The sequence below is a fragment of the Silurus aristotelis genome (assembly GCF_946808225.1).
Source record: "Silurus aristotelis genome assembly, chromosome: 7".
NCBI lineage: Eukaryota > Metazoa > Chordata > Actinopteri > Siluriformes > Siluridae > Silurus > Silurus aristotelis.
The window spans coordinates 25,862,013-25,885,234 of NC_139580.1; the positions used below are offsets into that span (position 1 = coordinate 25,862,013).

The following is a 23,222-nucleotide window of genomic DNA, read 5'->3' on the forward strand; positions in this document are numbered from 1 at the left end:
ACCTACAACGAGTTCAACCTCAAATATTGCGAAACCATTCGGTAGCTTGTGCATGATGATCGTTGGTGAACAATCTACATGATCTCACTTCCGCACTCTATTCGCCAGATTTGGCTCCTGCGGACTTGACCCTCTTCTCAAAGATGAAGATCCAGCTGAAAGGTCACCGTTTTGACACCACTTTTGGAGATCCAGTGCGAACTGCGAATTGTGCTTGACACGCTTTGAAAAGAAGACTTCCAGGACACATTCCAGAATTGGCAGGAACAGTGGGAGCGCTGTTTCGCTGTGCAAGGGGATTATTTTAAAGGTGATAGTGTATAAACATAGATATAGGGTTCCCTGGTGGTCTAGTGGTTAGGCTTCAGCGCTCTCACCGCCGTGGCCCGGGTTCGATTCCTGGTCAGGGAACCAAATCCAGCCATTAGAGTTGCACAAGGCCCAAGCCCGGATAAATGGGGAGGGTTGCGTTAGGAAGGGCATTCAGTGTAAAACGTGCCAAATCAAACATACGAATACTGATGATCTGCTGTGGCGACCCCGAATGGGAAAAGCCGAAAGAAAGTTTAGTGTATGAACGTAGATAAATAAAGTACTATCTTGTAAACAGAGCTACTCTCAAAACTTTTTGGTACCACCTCGTTTTTGGACCCTTAATAGTGTTTCTTAGTGGTCAGCATTTCAGCAGTGATGATGAAGTGATGCAGGCTGTCCTAGGATGCTTCAGAAGTAATGACAAAACTTTCTATGCCAAATTTCTTTAGGCATTACTTAAACACTCGGATAAATGTATAAATGTGGTAGGGGAGTATTGGGGGGGAAAAAATGCAGTCCTTCAACATTTTATCAACTCAAAAGTCCCAGTTTGACTTAAGCGACCCTCGTACAAAATGTACTGAATGGAATAATTATACAGATCCTGTTTAATGTTGTAATTGCCATGATGGCCTACCCTCCGAAAGACAAAAGTCCAATACTCCTCCCATGACTGCTCTCCTGGCAATCTACCCTCAGTAACAAATTCCACCTCACAACAGAGCTTCTTGTATTGCTGTGTGCTTTCCTTCTGTAGCTTGGACACAGGTCTAAAAATGTCTTGGATGCGCCCTGCCTCACTCGCCTGTCTGGCTCTGCTGTTCGTCCTCACCTGTGAGTATGATAATTGTATTTTAGCCGACACTTCATATGCAGTTCAATTTTTTTTACTTTCTGGATTTTGGATTTTAAAAACCCGACAGCATCAGTATGGAATGATGGTTTATTCTGTAATATAAAGGAATTCTTTGCTTGTGCCATTCTTTTACAGTGTTTTTCGAGGTCGATGGTGCAAGTGTGCCCGATGGCATATCGCATAAGAGAGCAGAGGGTCTTCCAGGTGACGAACACAATATAAGCTCCATTCAACACTACTATAAGCTCCTCAGAATAAATGTGTAAATATGGGAATTTTTGCTCATGGTTTACTCGTTGCTCACATGGATGACGTGATGTGTTGTCCGTGTTCCTCATTAATGTGTTTATTGATCTTAAGATTGGCTACCAAGGATTTTCATGGACGAAAGCGATGCCAGTAACTTTTTTAAGCGTCGTGGCAGAAGAGCATTGAAATCACAAGATGAACTCGACGGTGAGCTTGTTTATGTCACTCCAGAGAAAAGTTTTGTGCATTTGATCGCTTTATGAGATGATGTCTAAGTCATAGTTGCTATGTATGACAAAAAGACAGAGATGGCAAAAGTACAAACATCCTTCACTCATGTAGAAGTACAGATACTTATATTTTAAAAGACTCTGGTAAAAGCTGAAGTTCTGACTACACTTTTTTTTATTCAAGTTGAAGTAAAGAAGTTCGGGCTCTGACATGTACTTTAATGAAAAGTAGTCATTATTAATACCTGTTTTAGTGTCACGCTGGTAACTGAACCTCACGTCATATTAATATATTAATACAAACGAATTAAAAATGTTGTTATCTAATAAATGTATCTAAGCTGAACAACCACCATATAGAACACAAGCGGAGAAAATATGATGATGATCAGGTGATCAGAAATGTCTCTGTTCTCAGTCATGTTTTCATCACTGACTCCTTCTTTCTCATTCATTCTAAATCCTAAATTCATTCAATGCCTTCTGCCTTGCTTGTTGTCAGCTTTGTAGGCTAACCTACATCTGTAGTACACCATAGAGAGGAAATGATACACCTGTGGTAGATTGAAAAAGCGGTGCAATGCAAGAAATAAGCTGATTAACTGAAAACAATGTGCAATGAGAAGAAAAAAGATCAATCATGTCACCAAATAGATTAAAACTAAAGTAACGAGTCTGGTTTGAAAATGTAAGAGGTAGAAAGTACAGATATTTGTGTAAAAATTGTAATGAGCGAAAGTAAAAAGTTACAGTACAGTAACAAAATATTTGTACTTCATTACTTCCATTTCTGCAAATAGAAGCAGTACTCTCAATGGCATTAACAAAATAATTTACTATAAATGCAACCTACATGCTATGGCAATAATAAAAAATATACTCTTAATGCTTTATTGGACAAATATTGCTGCTTTAAACCATCAAATATTACATATTAATTGAAATAAAGAGAAATGGACCTGAGCACTTTTTTTTTTTATACAAAAACACAAATGTAAAGAAAAGCAAGGTTTATACTTTTTAGGTTCCCCAGGTGCTGGTGTGGCTGGAATCAGTAAAATGAATGCAGCTTTGGCTAAACACAGAGCTGCGCAGGATCCACCGGCCATCATGGAGAAGAAACCAGCTTTTTCATCATCCGCTTTTAGCTGCACATTGTGTTTTTGTGTGTGGCCTTATATAACTATTTATGGGGGTTCAAGTTTAATACAGGGAGTAAATGTGGGAGACCACTGGGATGACTGGTTTAATCAGAGGTCATGTGTGTAATGAACTGGAAGGAATTGTGTGTCATCATGCAAAGTATGAGCAATGTGATGGTCACTGGACATCATTTGGCAGTATGTTGGAATGTATGTGATGTCTGTGAGTTGTTATTTTGTCTGCTTAAGTATTACAGCTTTGAAGTTAAGAACTGAATGTTATTTATGTAATTCTAACTTTAACTGCAATAAAAAAATCTATGCGGTTTTGGGTTCTGGGTTTTAAGCAGAACCCTGATATCATATTTCCACTGACTGCCTTTAAGTCAACACCTCTTCTTTTATATATGTGGCTTTAAGCTGAGCAGCGACAGAGACTGGCAGCGGATGAAAGAAAGAGAGAATATAACGAGGAGCAGAGAAATGAGTTCGAAAATTATGCAGAGGAAGAAAATAATGGTGAATATTACATTCCTCTAAAAATCTATATCACTTTTAACTTCTCTCTCTCTCTCTCTCTCTCTCTCTCTCTCTATCTATCTATCTATCTATCTATCTATCTATCTATCTATCTATCTATCTATCTATCTATCTATCTATCTATCTATCTATCTATCTATCAAAGAAAAAATAACAAGGATTTGGCTCCTATCTATCTATCTATCTATCTATCTATCTATCTATCTATCTATCTATCTATCTATCTATCTATCTATCTATCTATCTATCTATCTATCTATCTATCTATCTATCTGTCTGTCTGTCTGTCTGTCTGTCTGTCTGTCTGTCTGTCTGTCTGTCTGTCTGTCTGTCTGTCTGTCTGTCTTTGTCTATGTCTGCTAGACATTTCTCTTCAGTCTACCTCTGTCTATCTCACTTATCCTCCTTTTCTTCACAGAGCAGGATGAGAGAACTCATGAGAGTACAGAGCAGTGGAGAGAGTTCCACCATGACGGCCTCGACCCTTCCTATGAGTACAACCGGCATGCAGTGTAAAAAGTCAGGGTCAGAAGGAGCATTCTTACTGCAAAATGTGTTAAAAACAACATCACCAGCATGGACTCCATGTTATTGGACAAAAGCTCAGCAGTCCACTTTAAAGCAGATGTTACATATGGTGTGGCTGCAGGTAGAAGAAAAGTAGAAGAAGGTTATAACATGACCTAGAAGGCCCAAGTATTTAAAGCTATGCATCCATTCTTAGCTAAAACAAATGTGATTGGACATTATTATAAATGTCTTTTACAAACATAGATAAAAGTACCATATATAGTACATTACCTCAATTTTTCAGAGATATTATGAAGATTTAAAAGTATTTAACAATGCATGGGGTTATGCATGCATGCTACATCATTAGAACATTGATAACTATTATAATCAATAAGCTAATAATAACATTATTCTTATATTACATAATTTCATTATACAGCAGATCTGTTTCTATATATGAGCTGTACACAAATAATATGTGACATTAAGGTGAAGTGATCGTTATTCTTTCAAGCTACATCAGTTAAATAAAAGCAAAAGCAAATTTCTAAAGCCCGATTTTTTGCCAGAAAAATATCGACCCGAAAACTGCGCATGGAATGAAGAAAAACAGGGCCTCGGCATGACACCGAGAAAAGTTGCACTTAGCTGCGAAAATTCAAAGCACTTCTATAAAGACTGTGAAGAAACACCTGGCAAAGGAGCATGAGCCTTGTGTTTTCATGTTCCACAGCAAGCAATTGCTGGAATCAAATCACATTTTGGTTATAGATAAAAGCAAAGCAAATATAAAGCACCATATATATTTTTATTTTTATTGTAGATGAAACGCTTATTTAAGCAAATGTACTTTTTCTTCACTGTGCTAAGTGAAGATTTACATTGAGGGACAACATTTTTCTTTTTTTAATATCATGATTCATTATAATAATAATAATAATAATAATAATAATAATAATAATAATAATAATAATAATAATAATAATAAAAAAAAAGAATAACAAAACATAATAAAAATGGCGTACAACAAGCCCGAAAACGTTCATACATTAAGGAAAAAAAAAACAAAAAAAAACATTGTTATAAATAAATACATTCGGTGTCATTTATATTTAAAATATACACCCTCTCTGATACTATTTCATAGCAATTATTACTGGAAAATGTCAAATGTTCAAACAAATCACATTAATATACTGTTCATCACTACCCATACGTACTGAAGAAAGAAAACTGTTACAAGCTGTGATTTAAGTGCAAATAAAAAAAAAAACATTGTGTTCTTTTCATGTAGCACAATGCAACACTGCTGAGCAAGTATCAGTTCAAACACGTGACAGGCTGTACAGTAAAACGCTCTGGGAAACTGGGGCTTAGCCATATAAGACGGATTATCCATAATCTAATCGTTTGAGTCAAATTTATTGAAAGATTTCGGACTAAAATACTTACCAAAAAAAAAAAATCATTATTGGCATTTGATTATCTGCACACTCACGAACTCCAAACACAATTAAACCTTAAAATGCAGGTAAAACCAAGAGAGTTGTTGCTATATACACTCACCTAACTTGACATTTAAACTGAGTGGAAATGGTGCGTCATTTCATTTATAACGATACGAACCGAGGACCGGCTAAAATGAACTACGGACCACAGTAAAGCGACTCTATACAATTGCTGCGTGTTTGAACGCTTCTAAAAGCAGCTTCAAACCGTCATTCAAATTCGAATCGCTTCATGAACGAATCCGCCAAGCAAACGCAGTCATGAAATCAGGAACACGTTGCATACGCGGGTTGTCCGGCTGCAGTGCTGATCGAATGAGTGTCTTCCCTCACATCACTGACTTGATTAAACTTCTCAAGGAGGACTCGCACCTTCTGTTACTCTGTTACCGTCATGCAGAACAGTGTGCTACCGACTGGCACAACAAGGATTGAACAAGGTGCACGAAGGTGTTGAGAAGTGACCAAAGAATTGTGAAAACAACAGTAGCCTTCCGTCGGGCTTTTATAGGAAAATCGGCTTTACTTGGACCCGGTGATGATGGTGGTGACGGTCGAAGGTCGCGTGCATCGCTTTTCAGTCGGCCCCGAGTTCGAGACTCTACGGGACGCATCTGCACCAGAATAACATCGTTTATAAACCATATCATCATCATTGCAACAAGTGAGAAAGTACAAGGTGGCGCAGGAAATTTCGGAACTAGGACTTGGCAACCCTGGGATGTCGGGAATTGTTTGGAACCAGTGCAAGCTCGTTTAGAACCCTTTTGTCATTCGTTTTAATGGAGCAGAGGTGGGGAGTGACGAAGTACTTTACTTCACTATTTATTTTTCAGACAACTTTTTAACTTTCACTCATTAAATTTTATACACAAATTTCTGTCTACTTCTTACATTTTCAAAACCGTCTCGTTACTTTAGTTGAACTCTACTTGGTGAATGTCAATATTCTTTCTTCTTATTAGACTCATCAACCTGTTTCCTGTCATTACACGGCTTTTTAAATCTAGCACTTGTGTATCATTTCCTGCCTCTCACACACCACAGATGAACGCTAGTTTATGAAGAATAACAATGAGCAGGGCAGAAGGTAACAAGAAGTCTGGGGTTCACATGGATGAGACAGAGGGAGTCAGTGATGTAAACATGACTGAAAACAGAGACATTCCTGATCAACTGATCATCATCATCTTTTCTCTGCTTGTGTTCTATATGGTGGTTGTTCAGTCTGGATAGATTCATTAGAAAACTAAATTTGAAACTGGCTGTAAGAGCCCTCACACATGCACACACACTTTCAACGTTCTTTCACCCAAATGAGGATGGGTTCCCCTTTTGAGTCTGGTTCCTCTTAAGGTTTCTTCCTCATAACATCTAAGGAAGTTTTTCCTTGCCACAGTCACCACGGCTGCTCATCAGGGATAAATACACACCATTCACCTTGACTGTTGATTTCTGTAAAGCTGCTTTGAGACAATGTCTGTTGTGAAAAGCGCTAACTAATGGTTCTAAACGAGGTCACATTGGTTCCAAACATTTCCCACCACCCCAGAGTCACTCCTAGTTAAAAAATTTCCTGTTTCCCTGCAACACACTGTACCACCTGGATGTTAACTTACAGTCCTTGTGGTTGATGGAGGACACATCAATAGACTGGCTTTTGACAGGCATGGGTGCTTGGTTCTCGGTCTTGTGCATGGTGTTGTCCATGCTGCTGCCAAGACTGCTGCCCAGCTGCAAGCGCTTCATATGTCGGATCACCGCTGTAGCATTGAACGCTTGCTGTGAAAGAAACGCTGCATATTGTACAGGTTTACAGTAAATGGCCTCGGTCGCTTATAATGAAAGAAAAGAAAAATGACTCACCCTCCATTTGGCTTTCGCAAAGTTCTTTTTCATCTGCCGGCTGACTGACTCATGAATGTTCTTACAAAGAGCCGTGTCTTCAGCTATCCTAAAGGGAAGAAATACAAAAACATCGGCCTTGTGTGCAATATTTCTTTGACACCTATTTTTGCCAGTGACTGAGAACTTCTGAGTAAATCTGTTGTCCATACAATATATTAACAAAAGTATTGGGACGCCTGACTTTTCCAGCCATATTTGTGCATCTCTTAAATGTAATGCAAACTGTTACCACAAATCTCGAGGCACACAGTTGTATGCTGTAGCTGTACATTTTTCCTTCACTTAAAGACCCAAACCTGTTCCTTTACATGGGCTAGAGTAGAAGATCTTCAATGGTCTGCTGTAGAGTTCTGACCTCATCCCTAGTTAACACCTTTGGGATGAATTGGAACACTAACTTCACCCCAGGCCTCCTCCCCTCACCTACATCAGTACTTGACTTTACTAACACCTATGTGGCTGAATGAGCACAAGTCTCCATAACCACACTCTAAAATCAAGAACATCTTCCCAGAAGAGTGAAGGCTATTTAAACAGCAAAGAGCGTTTCTATGAATGTAACAGACATTTTGAACCTTTAATATGCCTTCATTGAGGCATTTGCATAATCTCCTGCCCTTCAGCAGCTCCTAGATAATAATATTTGCAATCATTTGCATTTAAATGAAAAAAGTGAACATCTAGTAAATGTTGTATGCCCTACTCCTTAAAATATAACCATCATACCACAGCTGATTGCTTTTCAATCATTTCAATCATTTCTTTTTCAAGGTTTCATTCCAAAACCTCTATAGTAGATATGCCCAAACTAGGGCCCAAAGGGGGAAAAATTGACCCATGGTGGCCTTTCATTTGGCCACCATACCATATATGAGAAGAGGCGAAACAATTTCAAACTATAAAATCAGACTTTTGGAAAAACTTCGGGAAAATTAAGGTCCAACTTCATGTCTAATATTAGGTGTCACTGAATATTGCACTAAAAGTTCCACTAAACTAGAACTTTAAAAAAAAAAAATTGCAAAAGCAGATTACAAAGCAATGTTTTTTTATGTATTTTTTATTTATTTGAATATTAAATCATACGGTGCATCCGGAAAATATTCACAGTGCGTTTTTTTGTTAACAAATTTTGTTGTTACAGCCTTATTACACAGTGGATTATTTTCATTATTTCCCTCAAAATTTCCTACAAACAATACCCCATTATAACAAGGTGAAATATGTTTACTTAGTCAGGAAGGTGACCAAGAACCCAATGGTAACTCTGAAAGAGCTCCAGCATTTCTCTGTGGAGAGAGGAGAAGCTTCCAGAATAAATACCATCTTTGCAGCATTCCACCAATCAGGCCTGTATGGTCAAGGGGCCAGACGGAAGCCACTACTCAGTAAAAGGCACATGACAGCCTTCCTGAAGTTTGCCAAAAGGCACCTGAAACAAAAATTTTACTTTTTGGCCTGAATGCCAAGCATCATGTCTAGAGGAAACCAGGCACCTGGGAGGTGCCATTACCTGGGAGGTGCCACCCCTACAGTGAAGCATGGTGGAGGCAGCATCATGCTGTGGGGATGTTTAGTCAGAATTGAGGGAAAGATGAATGCAGCAATGAACAGAGACGACTACAGGAAAACTATATATATATATATTAATGTTCTTGAGTGGCTCAGCAGGAGCCCTGACTTGAACTTGATTGGAGAGGTCTGTGCACTGACACTTCCCACAATACTTTTGTACATACAATTTATTTATTTATTTTTTTTAACAAATGTACAAAGATTTAAATTTCAATCCATATTGGAATCAGGCTGTAACATAAAGAAGCTGTGTGAATACTTTTTCCGGAATTATTGGGGCGCTCAGTGGATAAGGCTCTGAGTTACTGATTGAAAGGTCAAGCCCTGGTATCTCCAAGCCGCCACTCCTGGGCCTTTGAGCAAGGCCCTTAACCCTCTGTGCTCCACGGGGACTGGCTGACTCTACGCTCTGACCCCAGCTTTTTAACATCGCTGGGATATCCAAAGAAAGAATCTCACTATGCTGTAAAAGTACATGTGACAAGTAAATGTATCTATTCCATTTTAGTCTAAATACACCTACAACATATTGTCGTGTTGCTGCTGTGCACTAACCAGGGATGCCGGAGAGCCTCGTCACACGTGAACCTCTTCTCCGGATCCTTCTGCATCAGATTACTGATGAAATCTTTAGCTGCTTGACAACAGGACACTTTATAATGGATACTTACACACACACACACACACACACACACACACACACACACACACACACACACACACACACACACACACACACAAATAAGAATTTGTAATGATATACAAAGTTTACAAACTACACCTCACCTGAGTCTGAGATATCATCCCAATAAGGTGAATCGAATTCATACTCAGCTTTAAGGATCTGCTCGAATAGTTTGGAATCATTCTCATCGTAAAAAGGAGGATAGCCACATAACCTGTAACACAAAAAACACCAAGCTGCCAGTGTTCTGAGGTTAGTCCATTTTTCGATAAAAAAGGAGGCTTTAATGGATATACTTACAATATGTAAGAAATAACTCCGATAGACCAACAGTCTACGGCTTTGCTGTAGGGCTTCTGCGCCAGGACCTCTGGAGCTAGTAAGAGTGATGAAGAAGAAACAATATTCAACATCCAAATGCCAGTGAACACGTACAGTGCGAGTGACTACTGAAATATCTGGCTGCATACTGCCACCTAGTGGCATTTTCTTTTTTTCTTTCTTATCTTCAAGAAGAAAAACAGCATTTATGAGCAGAATGGGTAGAAGCTAGAACTAAGTTTTAGAAATCTCACCAACATATCCCGGAGTCCCACAGGCGGTGGACATGATGTCATTTGCAGCTCCCTCCATCTTCGACAATCCGAAGTCACTGATCATTATTTTTGACTCATCACGAGGGTTGAAATATAACAGATTCTCGGGCTGACGGAGAGAAAAAAAGAATGATGGACTGATTCAAAATTCTCTTCTGATTTCATCTTCACATATTCTTTCACAAACTAATTTCTTTACGAACCTTCAGGTCTCTGTGGACGATGCCCAGTGAGTGCAGGTAGTTAACAGCATCCAGAACTTGTTTGATCAAGGCGCTGGCATCTTTCTCAGTGTAGAAGCCCTTCTCCACAATCCGATCAAACAGTTCTCCTCCAGACACACTTGGAAAAAAAAGACAAAGAAAGCAGATTTTTTTCCTTCTACTATAATTACAACAGAGCTCAATACAATCTTCTTTTCAGTGTTTAGTTGTAAAGTACTGCATGAACTACTTTCAAATATATTTTGTGTAGGAAGTGACCCCTTTTATGCTCTTTAGTATAAAGTAATCAGTATTCTGATTGGTTTCGCAATTTATTCTTCAAGAGTAAAGAGTAAAGCTGGTCTTATTTTGTCCTGTGAGAGGTACGCTTCTTTCTCTTAAGACTGAGCAATAAATGGCCACTTTCATGATGCTCACAGCTGCATGATGAGATACAGATGGTCTGTGCTTTCATAGATGTCCTCAAGTGCAACAATGTTCTCATGCTTGATCCTGAGGAAAGAAAAACAAACAATCAGCTTATGTTATTTTATATGTATGATTAATATGCATATACTGTACGTATTAGGGATGTACATCGCCATAACTTAGGCCGATGCGATAGTTACGCCAACAAAACGATACATTAAAGATACATATGTAGCAGCTACCGACGCGATGCGATTCACCCCATCATGATGCAGTGTGATCAGATTTAGATTCGATTCAACACAATGCGATTCAATGAAATACAAAGAAATAAATAAAATCTGATGCTGCAATTCAGTGTAGTACCGCTTTTATTTCTTTGATTCAGACAGAGGCACAAATTATCTTAAGTGCCTTTTGACTTCAAACGGATTTCACAAACAGGCCTTTGTAGTGCATAATAAAAGAGAAAAAAAGTTGAAATTAAACCACATGTTTTCTGTTCTGTCTAAAGGAAGTTACAGCTCTACCTCTGCCATGTTAATCTGTATTCTATGTGACTCTCAGGACAAACCTTGGTCTCTAGTGTTGTGATATGTCATAATGTAGCAGCAGTGATGCTTGAGAAACAGTTTAAGCGAGGAGAAATCAATCTACCTATAAAATATTGGTCACAAATTACTGGTAATTTCCTAAATAATAAGAGTATAAAGCATCTACTAATAACTATATATAAATAAATCAGTTTTTACCGATGCAAATGTGTTAAAACAGATGCATTGCGATACAAATGTAAACCTTTATAAATCCATGCGTCACATCTTCTTCAACTTTTCTGTGAATCTTACCATCCCTAGTATATGTGCATGCTTTCACAATATCAAGGAAAAGATTTGCAGTGTACTAAAGGATTGCTTCCATACTGATATAAAGACAGAGTCACAAGTCATAAGACAGAAATGACGTAAACGTTTGTTGACATAAGGTTCGTTGGGAAACGTTCTGGACTGTTAACATGTCATGACCAACAAAAGGTCACAGCACCACTATTATGTGCCACTGATGTACCAGGAGCAGACTAAGTTACCAAATCAGCTTTTATAATATAATAACAATCAGCACTATATTGTCAAATGTATTTGGGGACTTCAAGCCATGTGTAAAATGAATGGACATTCGGTGCCACCCAGATAAGAACGGGTTCCTTTTTGAGTTTGATTCCTCTCAAGGTTTCTTCATCATACCATCTCAGAGAGTTATTTCTTGCCAGGGTCTCCACTGGTTTACTCATCAGGGATAAACAATTAGAAAAAACGAACTTATATGCAATAAACGTACACATTCTCTTATATAACCTAATTACCGCTTTATCTGTGTAATGCTGCTTTGAGACAATGTCCATTGTAAAAAAACGCTATACAAATAAAATTCAATAGTTTCAATTCAATTCAAAAGACACACAATTGTATAGGACGTCTTTGGAAGTGGTTGCATAAAATTTTCCCTTAACTTGAACTAGGAGACCCAAACCTGTTCCAGCATGACAATGCCTCCTCACCTCACCTACACCTACTTTACTAACACCCTTGTGGCTGAATGACCAAAATTCTCCACATAGACGCTTGTAGAACTTCTTCCTCAAAAAGTGGAAGTTATTATAACAGCAAATGGGGACTAAATGTGAAATGGGATGTACAAAAAGCACATACCAACCATATGGCCAGGTGTCCAAAAACCTTTCGTTCATATAGTGTATATTTATAATTTAGGTTTTAAGCCAAAAAGGCCACAGAATCACCATTTTTTTAGGTATTTGGTTACAACACGGCACATTCAACACACACATCTCAGACAACATGACACAATTTTTGTTCTAATACCCAAATAATACACTTCAACCATAATGTGTTAGGCTCAGTTGTAATTTACATTACAGTGGAAGAAGAAATAGCAGCTTCAGTAGATGTAGAGCATAATTACATTATAGCAATTATATAAGTTAATGACAGTTTAGAAATGAGTTTATTAAAGGGACTGCACATGTAGGATGTTTTGGAGACAAGGTGAGGGAGGCGAGATTGAGATGGTTTGGACATGTGTAGAGGGACATGGGGTATATCAGGAGGAGAATGCTGAGGATGGAGCCACCAGGAAGGTAAAGTAGAAGACCAAGGAAGCAGAAAGAAGAAGAAGAAGAAGAAGATATAAGTTATTGACAGTATTAATATATAACGTACTTAATAAATAGGAATTAAAATTAACAATTAACAATTAACAATAATAATAATATGGATAGTGAATTTAGCCTTTATAAATGCTGGTTAAAAATGGTTATTTTTTGTTATTAATTGCATATGCAGATGTCATGTAGCTTTATAAACACTACAACACCTTGATTAGATCGCACAGAGTTTCTTTAAAGTGATGATGGCTAATTTAGTAAATGGCTTATGCCAAAACCTGAGGTAACATTAGATCTTTTTTTGTGACTTTGTCTTTACATATAACAGAAAGGAAGATAAAACAGATCTTTGTCGTACAAAATGTTATTATTTAACACATACATGGCACTCAGAAAGCCTATAATAGATGTACCTGGTGCTTCACTAGCGTAAATGCACTTTAGATTTCTACTTCAGCTTGAAGAAGGTCAAATAATTCCTTTGACATTTCATATTATATTTCAAAATAGTTTTTTACCAGCAGCAGGACAGATGACTGGGACACCTCATAGACGTTTTCCCGATACGTTATAAATGTGTTGTTTGTGAAGAGAAAAAAACCTTAATATATTAATGTTCAACACGACAGATGTGATGTGACCTATAATAGCATAATGGAATGATGTTTGTTCTGTCATCTTATTAGATTTGTTTGTAGGTAAATGTTTTGATTTTAATATCAATAAATATGAAAAAAAAAAACGTCATTTCGATTGTAATAATGCGCTTTAAATTGGCGATGTATCTCTTGAAAAGTAATGCTCATTTGTCTGTATGGTGAATAACAAACTAATAAACTAATCTAGCATTAGCAGGCATAACAAATACATTTAAAATCATAATAATAATAATCTAAAATAATAATACTGGTAGCCACTCTGACCCATGTAATTTTTGCAGATTGGCCCCCAATTAAAAAAAGAAAAAATTATGTGGCCCTCACAGAAAATCGTTTGGGGAATCCTGAAATATACTAAAACTTGCACTTTTAGTAGTAGTCTGAGCTACTGTTGAAAAGCACGTATGAGCATGTATTTACAATAAAGGCGAGGTGAAAGGGCAAGCCCTGGGACGTGCAGCAAGGTCGATCGTGGTGATCTGGTCCTACAGTTTAGTTCTCTAAACAAATTGTACGATTGAATAAGTACTGGGATCGATTCAAACATAATCTCTGTGGTAACATCCAAGGTACAATTTTAGAAAATCAAGCTCCAAAGGGGGCTAAAATGCCTGGTGGCTTTTCTTTCTCAGGCACAGTAGATCACACACAGCTGGAGTTGTTTGAAAGTTACCCGAGGAGCTCTTTTACCACACAGCATGTGTTCGTTGTTGTATACAGGCGCTATCAGGCACTTCACAGGTGCGGAGGATTCCCATTTTCGAACTCCTTGACAGGGTGTAATTATGTGCACTCTATCTTGTAACTACGGCTGCAAACGATATGCAACGCACTGATCAAGTCCAGTATATTATTACTATATCAATACAAATTATTACTCGCAAAATATTTCAATCAGATGAAATTTCTGAGAGTTCAAAAATGAAACACACAACGTACCAGTATTGTAAATCCAAAGCGATAAAGTCGAAAGAATAAAATTATTACTCGTAGATAGCCTTACATATACTATCCTTCATGCATAAGCTTTCTCACAAAAAAACTCAACAAAACCAGGTTAGCTTTGATTGCTGATGCATTGTAGCCCTACAGCACTACATGCACCCGGTTTTGAGCAGCTGTCTGCATTAGGCCCCTCGTCTTCATCATAACCAGCCCTGCTTCACTTTTACCATGACAACCATCAGGTTGGACCCGGGCGCAAACGTGTGTGGAATAACGAGGTCTGCAGAGGAGGCAGCATGACTCATTGCTGAGGGAGGGAAATTGGCTGGAGGTTCGCAAAAAAAAGGGAAAGAAACAACATTTACCTTGGTGCGGTGTTGTAAAAATACAGCACTACATGCACACAGTGATGTGCAGCTGATTAAAACACAAAAGCTACCAGCTAGTCGCAGTTTGCTATAAAGTGTACAGTAATTCACATGGTCACTGTTGATAGGAGGTGGAGGTGGGTGTGGGGGATGGCCTGACTCATCTCTCGGTCTTAGAGGAGAATGGAGGCGAGAGAGAGCCAATCCAATTATCTCTTCCATTCTGCTTTTGTTGAATTACATGCTAGGGTTTTTAACTGTTTGGCTTATAAGTATGTTTGGCCGTGTTTTGTTAAATATTGTTCACACGCATCACACCGGGATTTCCCTGTGAATTTCCTTATTCTCCCATGTAGACGTGTTTATACAGTATCTTCAGCAATATCCATAGAATACCTACTTCCTTAGCACGGCGATTTCGTTTTCTATACTGCTCTCTTTCCCTCGTAGAGCTTTCTTCGGGATGCACTTGACCGCATACATCTTCCCCGTGGCCCTCTCCTGAGCAAGAACCACTTCAGAGAAAGCGCCACTGAGAAAAAAAGAAGCAGAGAGACAAAACACACTTTGTGTTTCAAAATAGACAGGCGATGTTGTGACTGATACACACTGTTCAAAGTTATTTTCTGTTCATGTTCTAGCAGTTCAGAAACTTTCGATATGGTCGTTGTTACTGTGTGTGTGTGTGTGTGTGTGTGTGTGTTCAGTTGTTCACATGTTCTTAAGTCATCTGCAGTGTACAGTACTATAGATAAGCCTTCCATGGGGACTGAAAATCCTCAGTAATCCCTCACACCACGCTCAGAAAACATGCGCGCCCGACACACCCGATCAGCGCAAGGTCAAAGAAGGGCAGATCAGACCTCACTAAAGGCCACGGCTCTGTTCAGTCGTGTGCGTTGTAAGTCATGACGCCAGCAAGGCTGTAATTCTTAACGGTTTAAATGCAATTTCCCGGGATTAATTGAGCACCGTTTTATCGACACTGCGTTAAAGGGGCACATGAGACACAGACACGTATGTAGTATAAGTGACCATTGTGATATAAAACTAAAAAATGGGAGAGAAAAAAAACAACTAATTACAACTTAAGATATTGTAAATTGTATATTAAAGAAGGGAGAAATCTTAATGGGGTGTATGCTTATATGAAAAGAATCAACAACTGAACATGCAAACTATTGTGAACTAGTTGCAAACGATGAAACCGGTGTTTTATTCCGCAATACTAAAGCAATTACAATTTTTATCTATTTACAGTTACATTCAGTGTTGTGGACTGTCCACAGAAAGGTGTCCTGTTTTATCATCAATAAACATTCTTTATAGTTTATAGAAAAAAAGAATTAATTTCAGCATGGTAATCCTGATTCGTTTATGATTATCCTATAACAGCAACCTAAAGAACATGTACACATGCTCCTTCTCTGAAGGATTTTAAGAGCTCAGCAGGTCAACAATAGCTGACCTTTTAACCAGTACAGGAGATGCAGTCAGACAGATTAGAGGGGACATTTGGCAGCTTTGCTCAGAAGCCACAAGCTTCGAATCTGACTTTAGTTTACATGGTAGTTGGATATACAGTAGTGTAAGGTACTCTGGATAACTAGTGAGTACAACAGTGTAAGTTTACTAGTAATTTAACTGTCTGAGAAATGATTATATAAAATAAAAGATTATTATAGAAAAATTATTAAAGAAAGAAAATTATTACATTTTATATATATATATATATATATATATATATATATATATATATATATATATATATATATATATATATATATATATATATACACAGTGAGGAAAATAAGTATTTGAACACCCTGCTATTTTGCAAGTTCTCCCACTTAGAAATCATGGAGGGGTCTGAAATTGTCATCGTAGGTGCATGTTCACTGTGAGAGACATAATCTAAAAAAAAAAATCCAGAAATCACAATATATGATTTTTTAACTATTTATTTGTATGATACAGCTGCAAAAAAGTATTTGAACACCTGTCTATCAGCTAGAATTCTGACCCTCAAAGACCTGTTAGTCTGTCCACCTCCACTACATTTATTATCCTAAATTAGATGCACATGTTTGAGGTCATTAGCTGCATAAAGACATCTGTCCACCCCCTACAATCAGTAAGAGTCCAACTACTTACATGGCCAAGACCAAAGAGCTGTCCAAAGACACTAGAGACAAAATTGTACACCTCCAAAAGGCTGGAAAGGGCTACGGGGAAATTGCCAAGCAGCTTGGTGAAAAAAGGTCCACTGTTGGAGCAATCATTAGAAAATGGAAGAAGCTAAACATGTTGCTAGAACAGAAGGTTCTCCTGCTTAAACCAGCACATGTCCAGGCATGTCTTAAGTTTGCCAATGACCATTTGGATGATCCAGATGCCAGACAATGTGTGTTCTAACGTAGTAAATGGTTGCTGATATGTGAGTGGTGTACTCACTTTTGTAAGATACTATAGTTATTTACACTTTTATTAATGATATGGTAATGTACACTATATTGCCAAAAGTTTACAGACATGGTTATATGTTTGGTTCCACATTTAGTCCCAAATTACTATTATAATTTCCTCCACTAATCTGGAAAGATGTTCCACTAGATTTTGGAGTGTGCTTGTGGACATTTGTGTTCAGCCACAAGAGTAAAGACAAATGTCCAAAATGTCAGCCACAGTAGGGATGAGATCAGAGCTCTATAGTAGACCACTCAAGATCTTCCTCACCGAACCATGTAAACTATATCTTCATGGAGCTTTTGTGCACAGGGGCATTGCCATGCTGGAACAGGTTTGGGTTTCCAAGTTCAAAATTGTATTATACCGCATGCTTCAACTGACATAAAGCATACCTTCATGGAGCTGGTTTTGTGCACAGGAAAGTGTCATGTCGAAACAGGTTTGGGTCTCCTAGTTCAAGTAAAGGTCAAATGTAATGCTACCACCATCCAAAGACTTCTTATACAATTGTTTGGCTCCAACTTTGTGGAAAGAGTTTGTGGAAGGACCACATATGGCTGGAAATGTCAGGTGTCCCAATACTTTTGTCCATATAAAGTCACACTGTCTCCGCCTCCTCGGAATGCTACATATGCATCCTCCATATTCTATTGCTATTTTTGTAATTTCATCTAAATTTCATTTGTAAATTATATTTAATTATATGGTCAATTATGTTTTATTCCTTTATTATAGTTTTATTTGCATTGTAAAATTTGATTTAAACAAAAAATTTAACAAAAAGACATTATATCATTACATTATATCAGAGAAAGTGTGCATTGGATTGAGAATAGATTTTTGATGAGTCACCATTGCAGGGAGTGAATCATCTATTTTTGACAACTTAACAACATGCTACCACATTTTAATTTGGAGGAGGGAGATGAATGTTCAGATTCACTTATCGCACAAAAGTATTGGGACACTTGGCTTTTCCAGTTATATTTCATTCTTCCCAAAACTGTTACCACAAAGTTAGAGGCATGCAGTTGTAGAGGATATCGCTGGATGTGGCAGCATTACATTTTCCCTTTACTTGAACTGGGAGATCCAAACTCGCTTCCGCATGACAATGTCACTGTGCACAAAGCCAGCTCAATGAACATATGGTTGAAATGGGTTGCAGAGCAATATCTTGAGTCGAGCAGTGGCCTCAACCCTAATGAACGCCATTGGGATGAACTGGAATGCTAACCTCCTCACAAAACATCAGTACCTGACTTTACAAAGGTCCTTATGGCTAAATAAACACAAATCTCCAAAAGCACACTCCAAAATCTAGTGGAACATCTTCCCAGAAGAGTGTCGGAATGTTCTTATAACATTGATTGGGCACCAAAAAATAGAATGGGATGTTCAAAAATACGATATAGTATATAAGCAAGCAAGCAGTAAATCTTTTGTAACATCAGCAGGTCAGTATTTTGCATTGCTAGTCAATGATCAGACCGGAGCATCTTATGCAGGACGCATTAACGGTGTCTTATATAAGAGACGGGACAGGAAATCCTCAGGGCGTAATCCCGAGTTCAATCCCGAGTACTTTATGTAACTCGGCGCCCAGTTTTACAGAGGCTAATCTGACTTTTTAAACAAAAAGTTATGTATGTGGGTTTTTTAAGGCTCTGAAAGGGAGGAAGAGAACTTTAATTATAGACCTCACAGATATAAAGCCTCTCATGCATCAGCACGATTCTGATCCACACTGGAGGCGGCGGTACTGTAGACGAGAGGGGGTGGTGCAGTCGGACGCCAGTGGGTGAATGGCGCATGGTGATTCATAACTTGAAGACTCAATTAGCAATCAATGAGGTGGTGATTTTCTGAAAAGGTTTTCATTCAAGGCTTTATAACCAGAGCATAAGCAAAGCAAAATGCAAAAAAATACTGTCCATGACTAATTTTGCAAAATAATGCAGGCCAACCTGTCTATTTCAGCCTTGTGTTAATGCATAATCACAACACCTATTCACATAAACGCAAGAGATTTAATGTTTCTACATTAAGAAGCCCACAATTTTTGCCAAAGTGAACCACATTCCTTCTGTGATACCTTTTCAAAGAATTATGCAATAGTCTTATTTTTTTTAAGTATGAGGAGTCTGTATTTGGAATAAAGCCAGAAAAGCTCAGGCTGAAAACCATGTGAATGTGCATTAGAGGGACTGCTAGATACTGGAGAAAATGTCCAGACAACTGAAAAAAATAGAAGTGAGGTGTCAGTTAGGTCACTATCAATAAATGCCTGTTCTCCATTAAACCAAGCAGTGCATTACCTTTCATAACACACTTAGTATTAGCATAGATTCATACCATAGTCTCGGCTCATTACTGTTTTATGTTCAGAGCAGGCCATCTACGAATGCATACATACAGATACAACATGGCCAAATGTTTTCAGACATCTAAGCATGACACCCCGATCTGTCCCTGAACATCCCATTTGCATGGACTTTGATGCTAAAACAGATTGCACTTTTTGAAAGAAAAAGACTTTCCACGTGAGGATTTGTGTTCATTCAGCCACAAGAGAATGATCTCTAAGCAGGCATGGTGTACCTTCTTAATTCCAGATCATTCCAAAAGTATTCACTGGGAATGTGGTGTGTGTAGGACATTCGTATTCATCCATTCCACACTTTAATACACCATGTCTTCATGTACCTCACAAGTCTCAATTCAGTATTATTTGTATAGCGCTTTAAACAATGGAAATATGGTTCATATGGTTATTATGAAGGTGTGGAATGTATATATATATATATATATATATATATATGTGTGTGTGTTCCTTATAAGTTTATCCCTAATTAGTGAGAGACTAATGGTGGCACCGAATGTCCATTCATTATAGGCTATTTCTCATACTTCCATTGACCTGAAATTCTTTTACACCGTACAAATACATTAAAATACAATCATGCGGTTCAAATTCAAAGCAACAATCTGGGAACACACTACAAATCGGTGTGACAATCAGGCGTCCACATGTTTCTAAGTCTGTCCAAACTGGGACCAACCAAAATAAAAGAATGGAGGAATTTTGTCTTTGAAATAAAAGTGATCTCAGGCTTCAATCAAAACCTGATTGTTTGCTGTAGGATGTTCGGTTTCATCTGGATAATGACCAGAATAGCACAAAGGACTTGTGTGCTCAGATTGAGCTCTCAAAGCATTAATTAAGAATGAAGCACCAATTACTTGTGTATAGTGGAAGCCACAAAGAGCATCTTTCAAGAAACAATGTGAATACACCATTGAGAAAGAAAAAAAAAGGGTCCTGGAATGGGATAAGTGCTGGCATTCCTCAAGTGTGCAATCAGCCTCTGTCTATTAACGCATGACGTAATAGTTAGCTCTTCTTGGTATGTGATGCATAATAATAATAATAATAAAAAAAAGAATAATCCTATAGGAAAACAGCTGAACTTGCTTAAAGAATTAGGAATGGAGTGTGTGTGTGTGTGTGTGTGTGTGTGTGTGTGTGTGTGTGTGCATGTGGAAATGGAAGGAGATTGCAGACAGCATTGATCTACTCACGTCCCGAGGATCTCCTTCAACTCGAAGATCTTCTTGATGTCATCGACTTGCTTCTTCCACGAGCCCTTTGCCGAGTCTTCGTTACCTTTGGCCATTGGATCAACCAACCAACCCAACCGTGCGTAAATAAACAACCAGGTTACCAAGTGGAAACGCAGCCGCGGTGTTATTAATGACCCACAAGGACACGATTCTGTCAATGCACGTCTAAGAGTGCGTGCGCGCGCGTGTGTGTGTGTGTGTGTGTGTGTGTGTGTGTGTGTGTCCGTGTCCCCGTGTCCCCGCGTGCTTATGTGCGTCTCAGCTGATTTACGCAGAGCCGCAAACCTTGCACTAATCCACCGGACTGCTGCAGCTCACGCCTGTTTTTTTTTAGTTTTTTTTTTTATTATCCCCCACTCTCTCTAACTGTCTCCATCATCCATCCAGTTCATGTGCACGTGAAAAAAAACCCCACTCACCCCCACCCCCCACACACACTTCATTACCAAGGAACTGCAGTCTATCTGAAGAAGATCAATGAGATCAAAGGCGCACAGAAACGTGCAAGACGCATTATCATGCCTTAATATGCGTCCATACACAAAAGCAGTGCATTGGGGAAACAAACCAAAGCTTAGGACAGGAAAGAAGGAGATGTTGAGAAAATGAGACTAAACACGTTTAATGACAACACAGATTCTTGTGAATGATAGTGTGGAGGATATGGAGGAAAAATTGAGCAGGCAGGAAGGGAGGAGGGGGAAAAGAACTGGAGTGTAAAAGATGATTAAAGCTATGTATAAGTGCATGCAAACACTTTCCCCCATAGGAATTTATGGAAGCTCAACGCCCAAAAACTGCTAAATATTTAGGGTTTAATGGTCTTCAAAACAATCTATTTCCTCAATTACTTTTGCTGCAAGGGTCTTACAAAATACTTCAGAGAATTGATCCTGCTAAGCATGTTTTGGAAATATTTAGGATGAATATTTCATATATCTGAATACTGTGGTGTAAAAAAAAAAAAAATTAGCTTTTTTTTTCCCCCATTGTATTTACTCTATTATTTTGGGAGGACATGGAATTCTATAATAATAGAAAAATGGAATGTGGGATAGAAATGTGTATCTGATGTGCTGTTTTATACACAACAGACATTTGAATTTTGAACTACATATTATATATTTGTTTATTTTATTGGAAAAAATTTCATAGGGGAAAAAAAGGGGGGCTCAATGTAGACTAAACACTTCCCATGTTGTTAATGACTTCAAATTATATTTAAATCTCGTGGAACAAACAAAATAAGCACTGAAAACATGTAATGCTCTGAAAGCATTAAAATTGTAAAAATGTAATTTTCTTGTTTTCTTTTTCTCTGGACGTTACTGGTAATTTGACATGATTATGTAATACATCTTGTTCTTTTGGCATTTAATTAATAAAAATAAAACTTTGGCTGCAGTGAAGTGTTCAGGGAAAAGCGAGAAACTGGGACTTTATAGTTTTCATGTACTCAAAAATCAAACCATTATAATGAATCCAATGTTTGATGTTAAAATCAACACAACTGTGTTCATAACATTTTTTCAACTTTTCATCAGCTGTTCAAAGCTCATCAATGTTAAAAAATTTTATGAAATCTGAGGGAATACTTCAGATACTAATTTCCACATTTTGACTAATGATTTTTCTGTAAAAACACTTCATATTTTACCATTTTTGTCCTTTTTTTTACACCATATTGTCAAATGTTCATGGACTTCTATTAAGTTCCACTTACACATTTTTTCAGACTTTATAAGTATTGCTTTATGCCCAGGAATTATTGCCATGCCATACACCCCTAAATGCCATAAAGTGGTTCACTGGGTGGACAGGAAAGCTAGTGATAGGGTTGCCAGATTGGGCTTATTAAAAATTAAATTCTATGGCAGCAAAATGTCTTACTTTGTACGTACACACACACGCACACACACTTCTTTACTCAGATATTTAATAATAATAATAATAATAATAAAAAAACGCACCAAAATCCACCCTGATGCACACATCCAGCAATTAAATCCGTCCGTGTGGAAACATGGCAAAAGCCTTACCTTACTTTTTTTTCTTTCTTTTTTTTTTTTTTTACATAAATACAAAAATATTTTGTCTTCATGTTCTATGTTAAGTTTGGTTTCAATAATAATGAACCTGCATTTGCATAAAGCATCCATATTTGTCCATGCGCATGTAGATTAGAGTATTAAAAACTTAAAAAAGCATTGAAGGTACATTTGGAAC

General features: G+C 37.9%; 2 protein-coding genes across 2 annotated transcripts; one reads left to right on the plus strand and one right to left on the minus strand.

The window, feature by feature from the left end:
- Positions 1-996: 996 nt before the first annotated feature.
- ucmab (upper zone of growth plate and cartilage matrix associated b) lies at positions 997-4,782 on the plus strand. The gene is made up of 5 exons (XM_083546552.1): positions 997-1,149; positions 1,307-1,375; positions 1,532-1,627; positions 3,213-3,311; positions 3,751-4,782. The coding sequence occupies exons 1-5, from the start codon at positions 1,092-1,094 to the stop codon at positions 3,846-3,848; spliced, it is 420 nt and encodes a 139-aa protein (XP_083402678.1). The 5' UTR covers positions 997-1,091; the 3' UTR covers positions 3,849-4,782.
- Positions 4,783-4,825: 43 nt separating this feature from the next.
- On the minus strand, positions 4,826-21,287 carry camk1db (calcium/calmodulin-dependent protein kinase 1Db). The gene is made up of 12 exons (XM_083546498.1): positions 21,210-21,287; positions 20,955-21,179; positions 15,304-15,435; positions 10,759-10,833; positions 10,321-10,459; positions 10,097-10,226; positions 9,822-9,897; positions 9,623-9,735; positions 9,392-9,470; positions 7,220-7,307; positions 6,973-7,135; positions 4,826-5,967 (listed from the first exon to the last, which is right to left on the minus strand). Exons 2-12 carry the CDS (start codon positions 21,047-21,049, stop codon positions 5,876-5,878), a joined length of 1,182 nt encoding a protein of 393 aa, XP_083402624.1. The 5' UTR covers positions 21,050-21,179; positions 21,210-21,287; the 3' UTR covers positions 4,826-5,875.
- Between the last annotated feature and the right edge of the window lie 1,935 nt (positions 21,288-23,222).

What these genes read in the sequence shown, in the direction of transcription:
- ucmab (XM_083546552.1), top strand. Translation starts at nt 1,092, where the DNA reads ATGTCTTGGATGCGCCCTGCCTCACTCGCCTGTCTGGCTCTGCTGTTC. An exon ending in TCTGCTGTTCGTCCTCACCT is followed by an intron (nt 1,150 to 1,306) that starts GTGAGTATGATA and finishes ATTCTTTTACAG; the next exon opens with TGTTTTTCGAGGTCGATGGT. An exon ending in GAGAGCAGAGGGTCTTCCAG is followed by an intron (nt 1,376 to 1,531) that starts GTGACGAACACA and finishes ATTGATCTTAAG; the next exon opens with ATTGGCTACCAAGGATTTTC.
- camk1db (XM_083546498.1), bottom strand. Translation starts at nt 21,049, where the DNA reads ATGGCCAAAGGTAACGAAGACTCGGCAAAGGGCTCGTGGAAGAAGCAA. An exon ending in TCGTCCACAGAGACCTGAAG is followed by an intron (nt 10,227 to 10,320) that starts GTTCGTAAAGAA and finishes TCTCTCCGTCAG; the next exon opens with CCCGAGAATCTGTTATATTT. An exon ending in GAGGCTCTCCGGCATCCCTG is followed by an intron (nt 7,308 to 9,391) that starts GTTAGTGCACAG and finishes TCTTCCCTTTAG; the next exon opens with GATAGCTGAAGACACGGCTC.